We start from the raw sequence: 23,271 nt of genomic DNA on the forward strand, positions 1-23,271 counted from the left end.
TCACCTAAATCACAATTAAAAAAAAAAAAAAAAAGTCAAATAAACACTTTAGCAGTAAAAAAAAAAAAAAAAATGTTATCCCATTTCGCTACCAAAACTAGAACTGACAGGAAGAATTCAGAATAAAAAAATCTACTTTCTAACAAAATTAGGGAGAAAGAGCTATGTGAGTGGGATATAATTATAATAATTCATGTTTATTAATGTTTTAAAGCACTTAGTGAACTCAATCTGTTTGTACACAACACTAACCAAGAATATATTAGAAAAGATTTTAACTCCAATGCAGAAGAGATTTGGCTAAATGATGCCATATAATAGACCATATGTTTATGGGCATACCTTTATTCTATCGGTGAACTGGTATTTTTTTATAACCATTTCCTGCAGCTGGCAAAAGTCTTCATTCATTTCTACACCATATAGCTGCAAAGCTGAACTATAAAGATAACCCTAAAATATGAAGATACATTATGATGCAAATTAATTAACTTTAAATTGCTGAGTTCATTTCTACTTGAAATTTAAAAAGTTCAACTTTTAAAAATGTAACTCCATAAAGAAAAATAAAATGAAAGTTAAAGATCATCTTATAGAGTCTATAAAACTTATTCCTTCAAGAACTGAACAAACTTTTACTGATTAAGGCCTTGATTACAGTTTATTAATTTCTTTTGTTTAAGAGTAGTTACATTTTTAAAGACTGGTTTCTTATTTTTCCTGGTAAAACTATTCATTCAACAAAGTTAAAAATGAGAAAACTCATCACGTATAGATTCTTTTTTTGTAATTTCTTGGGAAGTCACGTCAGCAGGAAAGAAGAAAGAAATTTATTAATTTGAACGGAATGTTGTTGTTGTTATATGACATGGAGTCTGACCTGACTCATAGCAACCCCTCCTTGGGTTGCCAAGGTGGTATCACTATGGAAGTAGATTGCCCAACCTTCCTTCCAAGGAGTGGCTGGTGGATTTGAACTGCCAGCCTTCTGATTAGCAGTCAAGTGCCTTAGGCACTACGCTACCAGAGCTCCCTGTGGGAAATAGAATGAAAATCATACAGAGTCTGGGTGGGAAGGGAAGTCAGCCTGGTGTCCTGAAATCTGTCAAAGATAATCAACTAATCAGTTAACAAGGATAATCAAGAATTGATTATATATATCATTTATCTACTTCTGGTTACAATAACAAAATAATAATTTGGAAGGAAATAAAAGGTCAAATCATTTCCTAAAGAATTTAGATCAACTTATACCCATGTGAAAACCAAATATGTAGTTGCTAGTCATGGATTTTTAAAATACATTTAACAGTGCATGTGTAGGTATTAAAAAATTTTTGACTCAATTAGTTACTTAATATATAGAAGATGACAATATATTCAAATTTATCAGTGCTGCCATCGTACCAGAATAGCCACAGTGATTTCAGCTTTACTCTTTTCTAACCAAAATCAGAAAAGGGACAACAGTCGACAAAACATAGTAAACTACCATCATCTCTAATGTTCTTTAAACAAAAATCATCTGAGAGACTGTGTATTTTCTATTATGGCTATATTTCCTAGTTATAGAAATAAAAGTTTTAACTATGAAAAATACATTAAGCATTAAGGAGTTAACTGCTTCTATTTAGAGCAGGCAATGATGCTGGGAACTGACAGTGCCTGCTTCTGGCATGAGCCTCTACTGCTGCTGGCCACATGTTTTAACATGTCTGCTAATGATAACCAGAAACCACATTTTAGTTTTTTGATAAAACCATTTAAGAACGTTAGAAATGTTGATGATTTGAATGAAACCAACCAACCAATCCACACTGAAGTGATGTTTCAGAAACATCTCCATTCAAACTTTTGATAACAGAAAATTGGAGCAAGATGTGTCCTTGGATACCATTTACTTTGCTATTTTACAAGTGAGGAAATCAAGGCCCAGAGACTTTAAGTGACTTGCTTATGACTATACAGTGATTTCTGGGAGCTCTGGTAGCATAGTGGCTAAAGCACTTCACTGCTAACCAGAAGGCTGGCGGTTCAAACCCACCAGCCACTCCTCGGAAGGAAGGTTGGGCAATCCTACTTCCGTAGTGATACTGCCTCGGAAACCCAAGGAGAGGTTGCTATGAGTCGGGGTGGACTCGAGGGCACATAACAACAACAACAACAACAACAACAATACAGTGATTTCTAGGTCAACTATATTTGTAGTTTTATAGGTGCTTTCTCTTATCAAAGCTTAGCATAAGCCACTTACTGTAGTAGTACAAAGGAGAGAGGTTAGAAGGGCTGTAGAAATAAAACAGCAAAGTGTTAGGGAGGGTCACATGCTTCTGCTTTGTTGATATTTCTTCATTGGTGTTACAGAGATAAACTAGTAAAAGAAATTAGCCAGCTAGTCTTTGAAAGACCAAATTCAATTACCATTAAAAAGAACTTAAGTGCCTGACTAGGCTAAACTATTTTAACCTTTTTATTCTGTTACTCTAATCAATAAAGCCAACCTATCACCTTGGATGGTGGCAGGCAAAGCTGTTGCTAGCAGAAGAAAGTATTTTACAAATATCGAATATGTTCTCAAGCTGGACTTTACCCCATAAAGGACTGTGCCGAGCCTGGAGCCAACATCAACCAAGATCTTTCCTGACAGATCAGGGAGTACGTGATGGTAAATGAACTTCAATTCCATGAGGGAGAAGGAATGAGAAATAAATCCTGGAGAATCAAAACAGAGTGAACATCAAGGTTTGCTTGGGTACTAAAAATTCCGTTCTGTATTTTTCATTCTTTCACCTATATTTACAAAGTAAATTCCATGTTTTTTTTCTTAATCAATGACAGCCATCCATAAGTTATTTAGAAAAAAATTAATATAATAATTTCCTATCTATCCACTCTGAGCTGTATTAGAGAAGAACAAATAATAAATCTCTGACATTTAAAAGTCCTCCAGATGGTACAGTGCTTAAAGTGTTCAGCTGCTAACCAAAAGGTCAGTGCTTTGAAGCCACCAGCTGCAGGAGAAAGATGAGGAACTCTGCTTTCATAAAGATGTATACTCTTGGAATCCCTATGAGACACTTCTACTCTGTCCTATAGGGCTGGCTGGTATGAGTTGGAATTGACTTGATGGCAGTGGGTTTGGCTTTGAGTTACGGATCAGCTATCCAGATGTCTGTTTCTACCTCTAACCTTCTCTATTCCTTTTTGCTGCCGCTTGAGATGTTTTTGGTTTTTTCCTTCTTCTCACTACGACCTGCTGCTCTGTGGAACTGCTTCCTAACTGCCATACCAGCTGACTTTCTCAACTTACTCCAGAGCCAACCTCTGCATCACCATGTACTGCTGCATAGACTGTAGGTTATTAAATGGAGTTGTGCACTGGCAGCCCTGACCAACCGAGAATGTGCTCTGGAGTACAGGAGAGGGCTGGTATGAAAGAAGATTAAGATACTCTCATAAATTGTTCTTACTTCCCTTAGTTTAATTGCCACTTCTAGCCTCCTAGTTCATCTTCTTACCCCAGTTTCTGTGATTGTGGTGCAGTGAATTACTTGGTATGGCTTTTCTGGCCATGGTCTTTGTGACTCCTACCAGATTACTGGGTGGGACCATGCATATAAGGTATGTGGAACACTAATATGGGGATTGGTTAGTTTTGTCATTCTGCTAGGCTTAAAACGAGCCCTCCAAGAGGAAGAAATGGGGAATCTCACTGCATCAGCAGAGAAGTGGTGAATGCCACGAGAGGGATGGTTGGTGTCAGAGCTGGTAAAAAGGGTAGAGGAGCATATCTGGCCTCATAGGAATAAGCCTTGGGCTGCTGATGGTGATTCTGTTTCCCTCTTGTGAAGTTAGAGGACGTCAGATAATACCACCTCTTTGTCCTTTTTGCAGGGATCAAATATGTGGGACAGCCTGAGTCCCTGATACCTCTGATAGGGAGGTAACCTGAACTCTTTCTATAGTATGTTTTACACAATATAATGGTCAGGAAGGGGAGAAATCTTAGTCATAACTGATGATGGTGGCAAAGAAACAAAAGTAGATAGGCCAGTCCCTTGAAAAAGAATAAAGGGTGTGACTAGGCCTCAGAAATAACTCTTGAGAGGCAGGCTTTGACCATCATAGTCCTCATCTCTCTAGAATCCTCATCCTCACTTAGCCCATTGCCACACAGTGCTTCTGTCCTGGGCCACAGAGTCACCATTACTATCTTGTAGTTAGATAAGCCCCTGGTCACATGAGGAGGAAAAGTCCCACATGGTGAGAGCTGTTTAGATTCATTATAGTTACCTGGCCTGGTCTGGGTAACCAGTCACTGTTTACAATCTTATTTTTATGGGAAGATACATCTTAATCTTTGAAGTTTTATTTGTTACATGTGAGTTTTCTATAAAGTCAGATATGTCTGGTATGGTGTCATTGTTATAATTAACTTTTTAGTTTTCCCTCTGTTATTCTTGTCCAAGTCCTTTTCTGTTTTGTGAATTTTAACTACTTCAAGTGTAAATCATATGTATTTTCTAATAATAAAATCTCAAACCAGTAAATCAGGAAACTTTAATTTCAAATGATAATGTTGGCACTATTAGTTCATGAAATGATAGCAATATATCCCCAAATTTGGTAGTATTTAACCTTTGAGAATGACATTTAAGACCAGTAATGTAAAGGCAAGATTGCTTACCTGAATGGGTAGCCCATCTCAAGCAGTAACTCTAAATTTAAGTGAGCCAAAAAACCAAACCAAACCCATTGCCATTGATTCCAACTCATAGCAACCCTACATGGCAGAGTAGAACTGCCCCATGGGGTTACCGAGACTGTAAATCTTTATGGAAGCAGGCTGACTCATCTTTCTCCCACAGAGCAGCTGTTGGGTTTGAACCACTGACCTTTTGGTTAGCAACTGAATGCTTTAACCACTGTTCCACCAGAGCTCCTTTCTAAGTAAGCAGAGAGATGGAAATAGCAAGTCTAAAGCAACAGCCTAGACAGTCATATCTGGTTTGAACAAAGAATGTGTTGACAGAAGAGTTTACATATTAGCAGCATGGACTCAAGTCTAGTTTCCTGTTGTAGACACAGGTGCTGTATCTGAGGGGCAGGAGACATGGGAAATTTTCTGTCACCAGTTTTTCTCTCTTATGGTCTTATGGACCATGACCTACATAAACTCTTTGTTAAGATCATCTATCTCTGTCCTCTAATTTCATGCTCACCCAACCATATCTGATAGCATCTGACTTATCAAGTAGATGTTTTTATATGGAGAATGTTTCAGCCTTCTTGGCAGTTATATTTCACATTGTAAGTAAATCCACATTATGGTTTATACATCAGTCTCTTAGTTAGGAAAGTGTAGTTAGTTACCCTGTATTTACTCATCTCTGCTAAGTTTCTGGACCTGAAAAGTCATGTCTGATTAAACAGTTTCTGGATGTGAAAAGCAGGCACCACTCCCTCCAATGTCCCAAGAGACATTACCTTCCCTAGACAATATTTCTATTTAATCTCACTATATTTAGCAAGGGGTGGTCAGTGGTTCAAACCCACCAGCTGCTCTGTGGAAGAAAGATGAGGCAGTCTGCTTCTGTAAAGATTTACAGCCTTGGAAACCCTTTGGGGCAGTTCTACTCTGTCCTACAGGGTCGCTATGAGTTAGAATCGACTTGATGGCAGTGATTTTTTTTATGTTGTTTGCTGGATTTTTGCTTTAAAAAAAAAAAAAATTGAATGAGAAGGTTGGGCAATCTACTTCCGTAGCGATACTGCCTTGGAAACCCAAGGAGGTGTCACTATGAGTCAGGTTCGACTCAACGGCATATAACAACAACAACAAACATGTAAGTAAGAATACATTTACAATTGTCAGGTTTGCATACTTGAGTACCTACCTAAAGGTGCTGTCTGGTGTGAGCCACATGTCATGCAGTAGTTTCTGCTCATTTTTCCTTCTTCACATAATGAATCAATAAAGTCTTCATCATAAAGGAATGCATCAATGTGAACTGTGGGTTCTGGCTGCTGCTGTATCTGGTGGAGAGGAGAAAAACATCAAAAGAAACAAAGTACAAAGAAGTGTCTTTTATTGCTAAATAAGGCAAAGAATCAGTGGTTCATATGCTAAAATTCTGGAAGTAACTGAAAGCACAGAAAAGTTTTGCTTATTCAAGTCAGTAATTCTGCTTCTCTTTAGTTTTCTTTCTGAGAAACTACCAAATTTTTATTTGACCTCAAATGATGCAAAACATGGCTAACTGAAATATGTTAGTTGAAACATATTTAATAATATTTTATTGTGTTTTTGGTAAAATCTTACACAGCATTAGGTTCCCATGTAACAATTCCTAATAATGTCACAAATTGTTCTGTTACCTGGTTACATTTCTCACCACGTGTCAACATTTTCATTAATTCCATTCCAGATGTTTCATTTCCAGTAATCTGGCTTCCCTGTCCTCTATATGGTGTCAAACAGATGACTTTTTTTAAGGTGTATAGTACTCTTTGGTAATATTTTTTATTTTATGAACCAATCTGTTATTTAGCTAACCCTAAGTAGTATATTTCAAAGACAATGAAATTGATGCCCAGAGAGATTTCTCTAGAGAAATTATAAAAGTTAGTAAAAGGAGAAGAGTTGAAACTAATAGCAGATCTCAGCCTGACTTATCCATCAAAATACTCAGTAATCTTTGTCCAGAATGCAAAGTTTTCAAATAATAAAAATGTTATTAAAACTTCAGGGGAGCTCTGGTGGCATAGTGCTTAAGGCATTTGACTGCTAATTAGAAGGCTGGTGGTTCAACCCCACCAGCCACCCCTCGAAAGGAAGATAGGGCAATCTACTTCCATAGTAATACCGCCTCGGAAACCCAAGGAGTCGTCACTATGAATCAAATTGACTGGACAGCAGTGAATTTGGTTATTAAAACTTCAACTTACAAATAGTAGCTCTTTATCAAACTGATAGTTCATGATACAATAGCAATTAGTGATCTGTTTGGATATCCCAAAATTGTATCTACATCTACCAAAATGTAAGTATCTGAAAATCAGGTATAAACATACACAAGGACCAGAAGGCAAATGAAGAAAATAAAACAATTTGTTAGTATAGGAGACTGTCAGCCAACTATTAACATGCCATGAATACTTTTTTCCTCATTTTATATACTGTGTATTTTAATACTGATATAATTTTATTATTAATAACATCCAAACTGTATTACAAATGCTTCTCTCAATGTTTTATTGTCCATTATTTTCCTCCTTTAAGAATTCAGTCTGAATGACTGGATGCTTACTAAGATTTGTAAGGTGGCTTGGTAGCACAGTGGTAAAGAACTCAGCTGCTAACCAAAAGGTAGGTAGTTTGAAACCATAAGCTGTTCCACAGGAGAAAGATACGGCACTATGCTTCCATGAAGACTACAGTCTTGGAAATCCTATGGGCAGTTCTATTCTGCCCTGTAGGGTCTCTATCAGTTGGAATTGACTGGATGGCAATGGATTTTTTTTTTTTAATATGGAATGCTTCACAAATTTGCCTATTATGCGTGCGCAGCAGCCATGTCTGTCATTTCAATTTTAGTAAACATGCTGCCAAAGGGAGCACGGCAATGGCTTTTTACTGAGAAATGTTGTGTTCACAAAGTACAAAGCACTATTAAGAATGTACAGGATTTAGTTCTTGTGGTCAGGAGTTTATAGGTTGAAAGACCCCATGGAGGATTGCTGTTTTCAGATCAAAAGTGAAGAGATGATCTGTTTCAGGAAACAATATTCATAGCATATGTCTCCCATAAGAGCTGGACTTTGAAGAACATGAATGAGGAGGTTGTATGAAGATAAAATATGAGAACTAAATCTAGGAGTAAAGAAATAGAAGAATGAATAAAAAAAGTGCAATGCAAAAGTACGAGCAGGAAACAAAAGGTGAACTTTACCCTTGATAAGAATGGGAGGAAATGGAATATGAAACAAAAAACCAGGATAATGATATAGGCAGAACCAGATTGCTATTGGGCCCCAATTGTTTTTTCTTCGAGTGCCTGGCAAACAGGAGGCACATGAAAGGTACTGAGGATCTAGAGGGTTATGGACTGAAAAGAACTGGTGACATGGTTGAAGCACGAAACAAAAACAAAAATTTTTTAAATAGAATTTAGGACTAGATAGACCAGAGCAGTTGTGGGGTTAGGGAAGAAGTGAAATCTTTAAAGAAATAAAGTAGAGAAAAAAGATCTAGAAATTAACAGATCTGAGATGGAAAAGTAAAGAAAGCAAGGCAATAAGGGAAAATTTTATTCATAAAGGTAAGAAATGAGGGCCAGAGTCAATGGCAATAATAAAGGTTTCAGTGAAAAAATGAAGAATTACCTTTTCACTATGTTTGTGTTGGGAGCTCTGATGGCATAGTGCCTAAGGCATTTAACTGCTAACCAGAAGGCTAGTGGTTCAAACCCACCAGCCACTCCTCAGAAAGAAGGTTGGGCAATCTACTTCCATAGTGACACAGCCTCAGAAAACCAAGGAGGGGTAGCTGAGTCCGATCCCACTCAACAGCAGTGTTTTTTTTCTTCTTCTTCTTCTTTTTTTGTAATGTTTGTGTTAGGAGTTCTGGTGGCACAGTGCCTAAGGCATTTATTTGACTGCTAACCAGAAGGCTCGGCAATCTACATCTGTAGTGATACTGTCTTGGAAACTCAGGGAGGGGTCGCCATGAGTTGGATCCAACTAGATGGCAGTGACTTTGGTTTGGTTTGGTTTATGTTTGTGTTAAAGTTACATAAAATGAAAATGAAAGGAAGAACTGAGAGTCAACTTAAGGTTCTGATAGCTATTATAAAATAAGGTAATGCCTAAACCATCATGTTATAAATTCCATGAGAGCTAGAATAATGTCCTTTTTTCAATAGCTCTCTCATAGCGCCCAATGTAGTCACACAACAGCTGCTCAGTAAATGTTTGAACTGAAATGGGTAAATCTTAGAAAGAGTGAGAGGGAAAAGATCCAAGACTGAGCTCAGCTTCCAAGTAAAAAATCATCTGATATGATGGTATAAAAAGGATCATATAAATCAAGAAAAAGAAAGGTAGGAAAACAACTAGCAGACATCATACAGTGAAGGTACGTAGAATGATGATCAACATGGTAAAACAGGACGAATGCGGTTATTATATAATGAAGTTGGTAAATATCTTAAATTCGGTCATCCTCTCTTACTATAGGTGGAGTGACAAGGAATAAAGCTATAACAATAGCAGTAGTGGCAGTAGTTCTAATAGTTAATAAAACCAAACCCGTTGCCATCAAGTCAACTCTGACTTGGTGACCCTATAGGACAAGATGTAATTGCCCCACAAGGTTTCCAAGTCTATAATCTTTATTTAAGCAGACTGCCAGATCTTTCTCCTGTGGAGTGGCTGATGGATTCAGACTGGTAATGTTTTGGTTAGCAGCTTAGCAATTAACCATTGCACCACCAGGGCTTTTGGAATAGTGGTAGTAGGAGTAGTACTAAAACAATTAACATTTATAAAATGCTTACTTTGTGCCAAAACCAAACTAAACTCACTGCCATCAAATCAATTCCAAATCACAATGACCTTCATTGGGTTTCCAAGTCTATAAATCTTTATGGAAGCAGATTACCTCGTCTTTTTCCCGTGGAGCGGCTGGTGGGTTTGAACCACCAACCTTTTGGTTAGCAGCCAAATGCCTTAACCACTATACTACCAGTAAGTGCCAGGCACTTATTTATAATGAGACTTTTACATATATTAATTAATTTAAGCCTTATAAGAATTTCACTAAACAAGAACTATAACTATCCCCTTCCATAGTCATGGCACTGAAGTCCAGCACTACACTGCCAGAAAATAATTCAATCCAGGCAGTCTGATTCAGAATTGTTTTTTAACAGAATTACTGGGGTACATTGTACACACCACAAATTCACCCACTGACATATATAATTCAATGATTTACAGTAAATTTTAAAAGTTGCATAACCATCACCATAATCCAGTTTGAAAACATTTCCATTACCTCAAAAAGTTCCTTCATGTCCATTTGCAGACAATCCTCTCCAATTTGATTATTAACCACTATATGCCTATGGCTTAATTTTAAAATCATATAAAATATAAATGAAAGGGAATAAAGAGAAGCTACATGAGTGTTACATGATCCAAGAATTGGAAAGACAAAGAATGAAAAAGTGGAGGCGAAAGGCAAAAAATAATGAAAGTTCTTAGAAGGCACTTCCATTTGTTAAAGGAGATGGTAAAACTGTCCTTTCATGTAAAAAGGAATGCTGGTAAGAGGCAAAGAAATGACAAAAATGGAAATGGTAAACTAATGTTTTGTGGAAAAGGTCTAGAAAAAAAGAATTTCCTTTCTGTAAGAAACCTTTTCTTCATGTATAAAAAGTGCTATGTAAGAAGCCCTGGCTTTCCTTCAAATATATTACATGGTTACTAGCCAGAGAACCAAAAAACCAAACCCACTGTTACTGAGTAAATTCCAACTCACAGCAACCCCCATTGGGTTTCCAAGGCACTAAATCTTTACAGTAGTTGACTGCCCCAACTTCCTTCTGCAGAGTGGCTGGGGGTTTGAACTGCCCACTCTCTGTTTAGCAGTCAAAGCCTTAGGCACTGGGCCACCAGAGCTCCTTCTAAAGAAAGAAGACAGTAGATAAATGAAACACACAAACATACACACAAAAGGTTTTTGATAGGTTGACTGATGATCTTTTCAAATAAAATTTAGGTAGTTCTTTTTCAGATGTGGCTGCCTGTTCTGCCTCATTAGACCTTCTGGCTTTTGTTGGGTTTCGTGAGTCTATATGGCTCTCTTTACTATGAACTAAAACCTAAATGATTAAAGCAATCTTATTTTCCACAACTACCCAACAGGGACCTGAAAACAAGTCTCTTCGTAACCCTGATACCACATTCAGTACAGCCTCTGGCCTATACTTACATTGTTCTTTTACTCAATATAACTAATGATTTTTCAAAGCCTAGCTGAAATCCATCTCTTCCATGACGCTTTTCCTGATTACTTCCACTGTTACTGTTATCATTCTTCTCTGAATTCCATCTACCTTTATAATCGATTAATTGATGTTAATTACATTTAGGTTATTTGTTGTCAACTGCTGTGTATTTTTTGTGTGTGTAGTTTTTTTTTTTTAAACTTTTTATTGTGATTTGGGTGAAATTTTACAGAGCAGGTTCATTTTATAATCAAGAGTTCATACACACATAATGTTTTGTGATACTGCTTACATTCCCCACAGTGTAACATCTCACCTCCCACTTCCTCCCCGTTGTTACCCTTTCCCTGTGTCCTTCTTGCCTATGCATTCCTGCCTCCCTGCATTTCTCCCTGTGCAAATGCTGCCCTTCTGATCTCCCATGGTTGATTGTTCTAAGGAGTACATCTCTCTGGTGCAAGTGTTTAGCTCGTAGGCATATTTTTTGGCTGAGAGTTAAGTCATGGCTGTTGTTGTTGTTGTTATGTGCCTTCGAGTCGGAACCAACTCATAGTGACCCCTCCTTGGGTTTCCGAGGCGGTATCACTATGGAAGTAGATTGCCCCATCTTCCTTCCGAGGAGTGGCTGGTGGGTTTGAACAGCCAGCCTTCTGGTTAGCAGTCAAGTGCCTTAGGCACTATGCTACCAGAGCTCCTTAAGTCATGGCAGTGAGATAAATTCCAGGGCCAAAGTGTGACTTAGGACCATAGTCTTGGGGGTGCTGTGTATTTTTTGCTACTGTTTTACAAACAATGAATTTGATCTTTATAATCAGAACGCACTCCCAGGCAGCAGAAATCATATTTTATACATCTTTTGTGTTTCCCATAGCACCAATTAAAGGCTAAACCCTTAACCAGGACTCAAATACCTAATTGACAAACATGTAAGAGAAAGGAGCGTGTGAACTTTTAAGTATAAAACTGTAAGATAAACACCATCACCTTAATTTCAATAGAATCCTTAAGTAGCACTTACAGCAAATTAATTTATTTACCTTTTGAAGGGCTAGATGTTCTGAGGAAAGCATGGTTTCTAGAGGTAAGCAATTCCGAAGGTCTTCTGCTATGCTTTTCAACATAATATCATTATTATCTTGAGTGAATTCATCAAAATCTCCTGGGGGAAAAAAACAAACAAATAGGCTTACTAATGATGGATTCAAGTCCTTATTAAAGTTACATTTAAAATATTGATGCCTAAGGCATTTGACTGCTAACCAGAAGGCTGGCAGTTCAAATCCACCAGCCACTCCTTGGAAGGAAGACTGGGCAATCTACTTCCGTAGAGATACTGCCTTGGAAACCCAAGGAGGGTCGCTATGAGTTGGATCCGATGTGACAGCAGTGAGTATGGTTTTTGGTTTTTAAAATATTGAGTTGATATGGAAAAGAAAGAAATATATAAACTATTGAGTTTTTCCTTTTTCTGAATTGCTTAAAAAATATAAAACTCAACTACTTCAGCCTGTCATGTAAAAGTAAAGGTATTTTGAAACATGTTGTATTTTAACCACTTTATTTTTACTCAAGGATAAAAACCTAATTCGTTGTCACTGAGTTGATTCTGATTCCTGGTGATTGCATGTGTTACAGAGTAGAACTGCCCCATAGTGCTATAATCTGTAAAGAAGCAGGCCAGCAGTCTTTTTTCCGTGACACTACTGGGTGGGTCCAAACTGCCACCTTGAGATTAGCAGTCCAGGGACCTTCACTCAACAACAGCATTGCCATTGGTTTTTAGGGTCCTAAACTCACTCATTAGTCAAATACTCCTTAACCATACAAATCTTAGAAATTTAGGAGGCATTATGAAAGGGATTACTAAGAAAATAAGCCTAATCTGGAGTATTACTGACTCTCCAATGAAATATGCCCAAGGTTTCAGATAATTAGCACCCACACATCTGGCAACAACTTATACAGTAAGCTTTACAACAATCATGCTGCTCCGCTATAGCATATTTTTTATTTCTATGGCCTCCTTCTGGATGGTATGGCAAAAGGGAAGCATACATATAGTTAGCAGTAAAGATGGTGCTGGTATAAGCTACTGATAGTTGGTGAGTCTAAGTGAGGGTGTAAAATGATGTTTAATGTTTTATTGTTTTATCTTTTATGTGGGTTTAAAAATGTTTTTTTTTGTTGTTGTTGTTATGTGCTGTTGAGTCAGCCCCGACTCATAGTGACCCCTCCTTGGGTTTCTGAGGCAGTATCACTACCGAAGTAGATTGCCCAACTTTCCTTCTGAGGAGTGGCTGGTCGGTTTGAACTGCCAGCTTTCTGGTTAGCAGTCAAGTGTCTTAGGCACTACGCTACCAGAGCTCCTAAAAATGTTTTGGTTGGATCTAAAAATTATCATTTCTAAGCAGCTCATAAACCAAACAAACCAAACTCACTGCCGTCGAGTTGGATCCGACTCATAGTGACCCCTCCTTGGGTTTCCAAGGAGGTATCACTATGGAAGTAGATTGCCTAGTCTTCCTTCCCAGGAGTGGTTGGTGTTTTTGAACAGCCTGCCTTCTGGTTAGTAGTCAAATGCCTTAGGCACTGTGCTTCGAGAGCTCCAAGACAATTTTAAATAGCATGTGACTTTTCTGGAGGTAAAATATTCTTGAAGTAGGCTACTGCCTGGAATGCCAGTGTATACGTTAAAGGGCTACCAGTGAAAACGTGGGATAGGGAACAAACTATTTTACACTTCTCTTCAAAGACTTCCCTTTATTGAATTGTTAGGTGAAAGACCTCAAGGAGATTGTGACTTTCTTAGTGTTTTAAAGTAGCTTTAGAAGAAAAATACGGAAATCCTGAAGGAATGCCTGGCCCTCCAAATTTTTGGTTGTTGCTAAGTACACCCCTGATTTTCTTCTTAAGCATAAAATAAATGCTTTGGGGTAAAAAAACAAAACAAAGTAACATTCTGCACATTGGCTCAAAATATTCTGTTCATTGTTATTGTTGTTATGTGCCATTGAGTTCACATCACAAATAAATTTGGAAAATATTTTCTGTTTTACAAAGCTTTCATATAGAAATTATGTCATTTAACTATTAAAAATTCCATGTGAGGAAAACAAAGCAAGATTAATTTCTTGATTTACAGGTGAGAAAACTAAGTCTACTAAGGTCAAATGAATTGCTAAAGTTACAAAGCAGGTCAAACAGTAGCAAAAGGACATAATTTAGTTTTCTGTCTCTGGAAAAAACGTAGCCTTCTTTTTCATAGTACCACTCTATGTCCCTACATAGGAGCTCTGGTAGCATAGTGCCAGGTTCAAACCCACCAGCCACTCCTCGGAAGGAAGGTTGGGCAATCCTACTTCTGTAGTGATACTGCCTCAGAAACCGAAGGAGGGGTCGCTATGAGTTGGGGCCGACTGGACGGCGGCACATAACAACAACAACAACATGTCCCTACATACAATGGTTCTTTCTCTGTACAAATTCTCTCTGAGCTGTAGTAGTTAATACCAACATATGCTATTTGGCTCTCTGAATGAACTAATGTTGGAAGGCCTTTTTTCTTTCTTCCTATCTCTAGTATAGTGTTCTAAGCTGTTGCTTTATGTTATTTCTGGAAGGAAGCAGAATATATATATTAGACAAAAAATACTATCAGGACACATTTCAAATTGTTTTAGGTAGAACTTAAATAGCATCTTCGATGCATCTTTTTAAAGCTTTCTTCATTATATTCTTAAAATGTAATTAAATTTTCCCAAGGTGCTTATTAATAGCTAACATCTGCTTAGCTTCTCTCCATATATAGAACACTGTCTGGAAACCTCCATGACTCAAATTTAATTTTACTAATACCACTTACTCAAACCCACCAGCCACTCCTTGGAAGGAAGGTTGGGCAATCCTACTTCTGTAGTGATACTGCCTCGGAAACCCAAGGAGGGGTCGCTATGAATCGGGGCCGACTCGACGGCATATAACAACAACAACAATACCACTTACACCAGCAAACCTTGGCAAGTTCTCTCAATTTGTAAATAGTGTAACTAAAGAAGCTGATAAAAATCTCATTATGCTAAACTATTTCATGACCCAACTTCTTTGGATTTAATTTTGTAATATACTGTGTTAATTAACAGTGTTCATGTGGGTCTTGCTTATAAATTATAAAATCAGAATCTTAGACTGGAAAGAAAATTTGCTCAGTCTTTGCTTCATTCAAGGCTAGTATTTCTTCCTCATACTGAACTGGAATCCGCTTTGCTAAACATCAACTAATTTTTCCAAATGCAGCCTGAGAGGAATTATCATTTTTAATGTTATATAACATTTATTGAATGAGCACTTAGGGCATGCTAGCAACTGTACTGTGCTTTTCAAACATGTTATTTAATCCTATGAATTCTATAACTAAACCAAACTCACTGCCATCAGGTTGATCCCGACTCATAGTGACACCCATTGGCTTTCCAAGGCTCTGATTCAAACACATTCAATCTTTATAGACTGCCTTATCGACCTTTTGGTTAGCAGCCAAATTCCTTAACCACTATGCCACCAGAGCTCCTTATGAATTTTATAGGTGGTACTATTATCATCGCTATTAAAAAACCCCCCCAAAAAACCCAACCAAACCTGAGGTCAGAAAGGCTAAATTAACTTGCCTTAGGTAATATTAGCCAGAAGGTGGTGGAGTTGGGATTTGAATGCAGGTCTAACTCTGAACTCCTAATCACTATACCATACAACCTTTCAAAACAAAGTAGATGGAAGGTTAGGAACAGTTTTCCTATCTCTACCTTAGTCTTCTCTCTCTCTAGCTATGATCTGGCAGCCATATCCTTTAATAACCTTGTCAGTGTTTTCTGGACTTGCTCAATAGCCTTCTTAAATGTGGCCCTGGAATCGAACAGTTTGGCAATCTAGTTCTCTAATCCATGACAACCTTAGTTTAGTCTCTTCTGCTATTACTTAGTAGAGTTTTAGTGCTCTGATCACTACTGTCTCTGGGTTACTGATATACTGCATTTGTTTTACCTCAATTCCAAGGATGCTAGGTGAAAATGAGAGATGGCATTCCATCTCTCATTTAAAGATATCCCATCCCATATCTTTGTTAGATAACAAACTCTGATTCAAACACATTCAAGGGTGAAAGAGTATTTCTTCAGTTACAAAAAGGTTTTTCACTACGAGGCTTTATGAGGTCCACAAAAGGCACAGAGTTGTATGCTTATATGTAACGTAAATATGTGTATTTTTTTTAGGAAGAAGTTTTAAGAAATATTTAATAATAGCTAATATTTATTGAAACTATACACAAAGCACTGCACTAATGCTCTACGCGCATTCACTTTTCATCTTCACACCATTTCTGTGAGGTACACTGTTATTTACCCCATTTCTGGCTCCAGAGTTCATGCTATCAAATACTACTTAAGACTGATGAGATAAAGGTTAAGAATCACTTATCTAAAACCATTTCTCTTATTTGGGCTCTAGTTATGATTTTTGACTCTTAGTTGAAATGATCCTCACTTATTCAGTTGCCCTTGCCCTTTGGAATTTTATCTCTGGAATAAACTCCAAATAACAGTTAAATAAATGGCCTGAATTAGTCATTGGTCTATCACTTAATTATTTAGGCAAACAGCTTAACTCTCTGAGCCTCAGTTGCCTCCTCTATAAAGTTAGAATATTTACTACCCAACTCAAAGGATTGTTTTGAAGATAAAATGAGTTGACACATGTTACCTGTTCAGAACGGGAGGTCTGCTAGCGTACTGCCTAGGACACTTTACTGCTAATCAGAAGGTTGGCAGTTCAAACCCACCAGCCACTCCTCGGAAGGAAGATTGGGCAACCTACTTCCGTAGTGATACTGCGTCGGAAACCCAAGGAGGGGTTGCTATGAGTCAGGTCCAACTTCAAGGCACAGAACAACAACAACAACACATTTCAGAACATTGCCTCAGAATGGTAATCGGCCATAGAAAACATTCAATGTTAATTACCTTTTGAGGATTAGTGAGGATAAGTTTGGTGAACTCATTTTCCTAACTGTATTTTTGAAATGTTATCAATTTCAGGAATCAAAATGAAAATACCTGATTTAATCATTTTAATAAGATACAAAACTAGAAGTGTACCTATACTTGTTTTTCCTAAATGTTTTTATCCTATTTCAAGTGACTTCTCATCTAAATGTCTGATTCATAATTGTTAAAGAGCACTTTCAGACTTCAAAGGGAAATTTTTAGCTCATGAAGGCTAAAATTAGTTTTATTATCTGTAGTGGTTGGCAATTAACGTCTTGAAAGAATAGAAGATTACTTTGCTCTATAATGACTGTAAATACAGATGATACACTGTGCATACCTACAGATGGTGACAGTCCTGATAATGCTATTCCAGAGGCTTATCAGGCTGTCTTATTCTGATCATTGTTTTTGTGGGCATGCTGGGCTGTAAGCCAGCCTTGAAATAGCCCCAAAAGAGATTTACAAGGACACCTGGACCCAAAGCTCTATTTCCTGGCACTCAGGTGTGCAGGAATGAGAATTAAAGGTCTTGTAAGCCTGGCAAGGAGACCCTTTTGTGTACTTCAGTATAAAAAAAGCCTGTAGCTCTAAGGTCGTTTTTTTTTTTCCCCCCTTTCTCCTGTCCACCCAGTTTGCAGCCCCTATACTCCCTGGTTAAGTAAGTGCCAATAAATGCATGTCACAGAGCACAGCTTTGGGTCACTTCTTCGGTGTCTTGGTCGTTAGTGCAAACGCTGCCCTGAACTTGCTGGGGATCTCCCTCTCTTTTAAAATGGATGTTGCTCAAGTATGTAAAACTAGAACTCACTTAAAATTACATCATAAGCATTTACTCTTACATCATTCAAATTCTTGAAAGATTATTTTTAAAAACTATGTAATATTCCATCATATGTATAGTTGTTATTTTATCATTCATTCCTACTGTCAAGATAGTTAAGATATAGTAAAATATTGGGAGCACTAAACCTAATATTTTCATATATATCATCTCTTTGAATTTCTAATCATTTCCTTATTTTACATTCTTAGAAATGGAATTACTTAAAACATTTTAAAGATTTTTGCTACATGTTGTTGGATTTCTTTCTTGAAAGACTGTATCAATGTACTCTAATGGAAATGATTATGCATGTCATCAAACCCTTACAGTGTTGAATGTTATTATAAAAACTAACTTTGTTGTTTTAATATGCATTTCATTAATTATTAGTGAGGCTGAGCATCCTTTAACATGTATAATAGTTATTTTAGAATGTGTGGTAACAGAATGTTGCTTGGAAAAAGATTAAAGGAAGGTGCTAATCAGCTGCCTAAAGACAGTAAAGTTTTTCTCAAATTACACATGCAGGTGGGAAGGCAGTAGAGAAAGAAAGAAGAGCTTCTCTAAAGGATAAAATTGATTCTTTAAAAATGTCCTACTTAATTAAACATATGGGAAAAGAAAAACTATCAAGCTTAGAGACTATGACACAAACCTCACTTTTTATATCTAGTTAGTTACCAAGTCTTACCATGTTCTTCTTTTAATACCATTTCCTCTTCAACTAACTATATTACAGCCATAGTCATGACTTCACATTGAGAATATTACAAAGTTATAACTAGCTCTTTGATGTCAGTTTCTCCCCATTATAAAATACTTTATACACCTATTTAAAAACAGTCTTGCGTAAACCTCACTTCCCCCCTTACCATTTTTGGATAGCTTCCTGTTTTCTAATATATTAGGTCTCAATCTAGGCTTTGAAGGCTTTCCATGGTATCACCAGAGTTTAATCACGCTATTTTCTAAGGCACTTGACTGCTAACCAGAAGGCTGGTAGTTCAAACCCACCAGCCACTCCTTGGAAGGAAGATGGGGCAATCTACTTCCGTTGTGATACCACCTCGGAAACCCAAGGAGGGGTCGCTATGAGTTGGGTCCGACTCGACGGCACATAACAACAACAACAATTTTCTATTCTTATTACACCCAAACATAATCTTTGCTTTGGTTAGGCAAATTTCCTCAGCTGTTTTCCACATTTCTTCCTGTACATATCATTCCTTTCGACTGTATCAGCATTACTTTATTCAGCAAGGCCTTGTGCAAATTACATCATCTCCATCAATTCTAACTCCGTATCTTTAGTCCTCACTCACTCATATCCTCATCACTAATCACTTATCTAAAACCACCTATAGATTACCTATTATCTACTCATAATGCATATTATTCTGAAGTCTTTACTCAAATTAAAAATTTATTGAGGGGACCACTGATCCTAGATAAAATGGCAACTTCATTCACTCTTCCTCATTCTTCTCAAAACACCCTGAAAATAGGCAATTATAAAAGGACTCTGAAAGCTGGTAAGAAGGTTAACTAGTTGGGGCCTCAGGCTGTAATGAAAGATACTTTGGGTCTTCTTCTTATCTTCCAGATATCCTAGACTGGGTACCAAAGAACTGGAGCCACCAATAGGCACAGACAAATATAAAAACAAAAAAGTTCAAGAAAAATCTTGTTCTCTCTGGCCAAACTGTTCCAAAGCCACTTGTTGAGAAGGGAATCCCTTCTTACTGCATTGCCTTTGCATCTTTGACAAAAATCCATAGAAGTGTGGGATTGTTTTCGGACTTTCTACATTCCCTCGATCTACTGTTTTAACTTTACAATATTACTATGCTGATTTACTTCTTGAAACAGGGTCATGTTAGCCCTACAACTTTTCTTTTTTCCAAAAAAATTTGGCTCTTTTAGGTCCTTTGTATTTTCACATGAATTCTGAATCAGTTTAAGAGTTTCTACAAAAAAGTCTGTTAGGATTTTGAATGGGATTGTGCTGAATTTCGAGCAATCTGGGAGAAATGACATCTTAACAATTCTGATTCTTCTGACCTATGAACACGGTACATCTCTCCATTTACTGTTGTTGTTAACTGCTGTCCAGTTCATAACAACCTTATATGTAATAAAAGAAATGTTGTCCAGTCCTGTGCTATCTTCATGATCTTCGGCATGTTTCAGCCCATTGTTATGGCTTTGTGTCAATCCATTTTACTGAGGATTTCCCTCATCTTCACTGACTCTCTCTACCAAACGTGTCCTTTTATAGCGATCGGGCTTTCCTGATGACATGGCCAAAGTAAATGAGTCAAAGTCTCACCATACTCACTTCTAAGAAGCATTGTGATTGTGTATTTTTGAACACTGATTTGTTTATTCTTCTGGCAGCCTATGGTAAAGATGAGAAAACTTTCCTCCTCAACGCTAATATAACACAGAAAACTGAAAAGCTGTATGCTGCCTGACAAATGTAACTAGATGCCCGACTTTTTAGATTTTTAGGAAGGGGTTACAAGAAACTCTAACAGCTCTGCAGCTGCTATCCAACTCTGTATTTACTTCTGTTCAGTGAACATGTATTTAAATAAATACAGAATTCAGAGAAGCTTCCACAAGCTTCTTGTTACGTATTGTCATTTTCTTTAAACATTAAAGGTGCTCTGGTAGCATAGGGTCTAAGGCATTTGACTGCTATCCAGAAGGAAGGTTGGGCAGTCTACTTCTGTAGTGATACCACCTTGGAAACCCAAGGAGGGGTCACTATGAGTCGGATCTGACTCAACAGCAGTGAGTTTGGTTTTTGGTTTTGTTTTAAACATTTAAACGTTTTCTTTTATGATTTAGTTAATTTCTTTTTACCTACTGTTGTTAAGTGGATTTTGATTCATAGTGACTCTATTAAAATAAATAAATAAATAAACACTACCATAGAGTCGGTTCCAACTCATAGCAACACCTCCTTGGGTTTCCGAGGCAGTATCTCTACAGAAGTAGATTGCCCAGTCTTCCTTCCGAGGAGTGGCTGGTGGATTTGAACCGCCAGCCTTCTGGTTAGCAGTCAAATGACTTTAGTGCTACGCCACCAGATCTCCCTAGACAGAGCAGAACTGATCCTTAGGGTTTCCAAGGCTGTAAATCTTTGCGTAGGCAGACTGCCTCATCCTTCTACTGCAAAGCAGCTAGTGGGTTCAAACTATTGACATCTTGGTTAGCAGTTGAGTGCTTTAACCACTGTACCACAAGGACCTCTTGATTTCCTTATAGCAAACCCTAATTTTCTATCCTTTGTCATTTGATCCTTACTAGAAACTAGTATGGGTTACTGGTTTGATTTCCTCATTTGTATTTGCATGTTGTTGTTGTTATGTGCCGTCGAGTCGGACCTGACTCATAGTGACCCCTCCTTGGTTTTCGGAGGCAGTATCACTACGGAAGTAGATTGCCCAACCTTCCTTCTGAGGAGTAGCTGGTGGGTTTGAACCGCCAGCCTTCTGGTTAGCAGTCAAGTGCCTTAGGCACTACACTACCAGAGCTCCCATATATGTATGTGTATGTGTATATGTATGTGTGTGTATATGTGTGTGTATACACACACATATACACACACATACACTTACTGGGAACTCATTTGGAGCTCTGGCTCTCATCTCCCCTCACTTGACAGATTGCAGACACTTTCCTACCCTTTGAAATCTAGATCAAGAGCCACTTTAAACAAATACAGGAAACAGAAGAGAACAAATGTTCCACCACAGAATCAGTCAGTGAGCTGAGGTACTGCTCACTTTTTTACTTGTTCTTTTTGGAGGAGGGGTTGGAGGAGGTGGCTTATTTTTGCCTGCTTTGCCCCTCAGGCTTGCTTCATTCCTCTTACATTGTTCCCTAGACCTTTAGCTTAAGCTATATCAAGATGCACATCCCTCCTTCATTTCCTCCAGATCTTCAGTTTTATCAGACATTGATGTGTGCTTGGGTTCTGCCCCAGTCCAAGTTTCTGGTTCCACCAGCCTAATCCAAAATGACCCCAGGTTTTGGTATGATAATCTCACTACTCCTTCATGAAAGAATTTTATTCTTCTTTTTAATGCATTTAAAATGAGTGATTTCACCTGTTAACCAATACATAGCTATTTTCTAGTTTTAATAAACTCTATAAAACTCACCAGCCACAATTGATGTCTACTATCTAAGAGTTATAATAATTAAAGATCTAAGGAAATGTCATACAAGTAAGATATGCAGGTAACAATGATAGAGATAAAAAAAATTCTGGAAGAAGGAAAATCTAATTAGAATGGTGAAAAAACAGTTCATCCGAAGACTCTTTTGTGCTACATTTAAAGCCACTTCATAAAACGGTATACTAATAAATTATACTACATGGCTACACAGTTTATAAGGAGCTCTGGTAGCATAGTGCCCAAGGCACTTGACTGCTAACCAGAACGCTGGCGGTTCAAACCCACCAGCCACCCCTCGGAGGGACGATGGGGCAATCTACTTCCGTAGTGATACTGCTTCGGAAACCCAAGGACGGGTCGCTATGAGTCGGGTCGGACTCAACGGCATGTAACAACAACACAGTTTATAATAAAACACATTGAGCTCTGGGATTTGACTGCTAACCAGAAGGCTGGCGGTTCAAAGCCACCAGGCACTCCACGGAAGAAAGGTTGGGCAATCTACTTCCTTAGTTATACTACCTCGGAAAACCAAGGAGGGGTCACTATGACTCCACTGCAATGGTTGTGTTGCATTTCGTTTTGCTTCATTTCAAGCCAACTTAAAATAATTTCTCACTACTTAAAATAATCATGCTAATAAATTCTTTGGAAACTGAAGTTGTTTCATAAATTGAGCGTCTCTGATTAGAGTGCTGGAGAAACGCAAAAAAAGTGCCTTTAAAAAAGTATAAACATATTCTTTAACTAATGATATTGGATCCTCTTGTTTACAAAATTCTCATCCAAAACATGCTTTCAAGTCTTCCTGATTTTGAAAAATGTACTCTCAATTGAAACCTCTAAAATTAGAGACTTAGATTACAAATCACAAAACTAAAAGCTTTTTGAGAGCAGGAATGTTTTGGTAATTTTACAACCGGTAAGTATGTGGCATTTTTGTAGGCACCCAATACTTTTGGAATGAACTGCCTTCTGCCTAGTAATGTAGAAAACGCACATGGAATTGGTACCGTTTTATAAAGAATTGTTGTTGCTATTATGTGCCGTGGAGTCAACCCGACTCATAGCGACCCCTCCTTGGGTTTGCCAGTCGGTATCACTACGGAACTAGATTGCCCAACCTTCCTTCCAAGGAGTGGCTGGTGGGTTTGAACTGCCAGCCTTCTGGTTAGCAGTCAAGTGCCTTAGGCACTATGCTACCA

The 23,271-nt window shown here is 37.8% G+C and overlaps 1 protein-coding gene across 1 annotated transcript in view; it reads right to left on the reverse strand.

Annotated features, from left to right (window-relative positions):
• The window catches only part of LOC103195084, a 41,175-nt gene that overhangs the window by 16,371 nt on the left and 1,533 nt on the right, over positions 1-23,271 (reverse strand). The window contains exons 2-5 of the mRNA XM_007938543.1: positions 12,050-12,171; positions 5,898-6,036; positions 2,591-2,712; positions 343-453 (exon numbers count right to left, since the gene is read on the reverse strand). Coding sequence (XP_007936734.1) covers positions 343-453; positions 2,591-2,712; positions 5,898-6,036; positions 12,050-12,171 — 494 coding nt within the window. The remainder of the gene's footprint in view (positions 1-342; positions 454-2,590; positions 2,713-5,897; positions 6,037-12,049; positions 12,172-23,271) is intronic.

This window comes from Orycteropus afer, unplaced genomic scaffold (genome assembly GCF_000298275.1).
Source record: "Orycteropus afer afer isolate SDZICR_OR568_19922 unplaced genomic scaffold, OryAfe1.0 scaffold00051, whole genome shotgun sequence".
Taxonomy (NCBI): Eukaryota; Metazoa; Chordata; class Mammalia; order Tubulidentata; family Orycteropodidae; genus Orycteropus; species Orycteropus afer.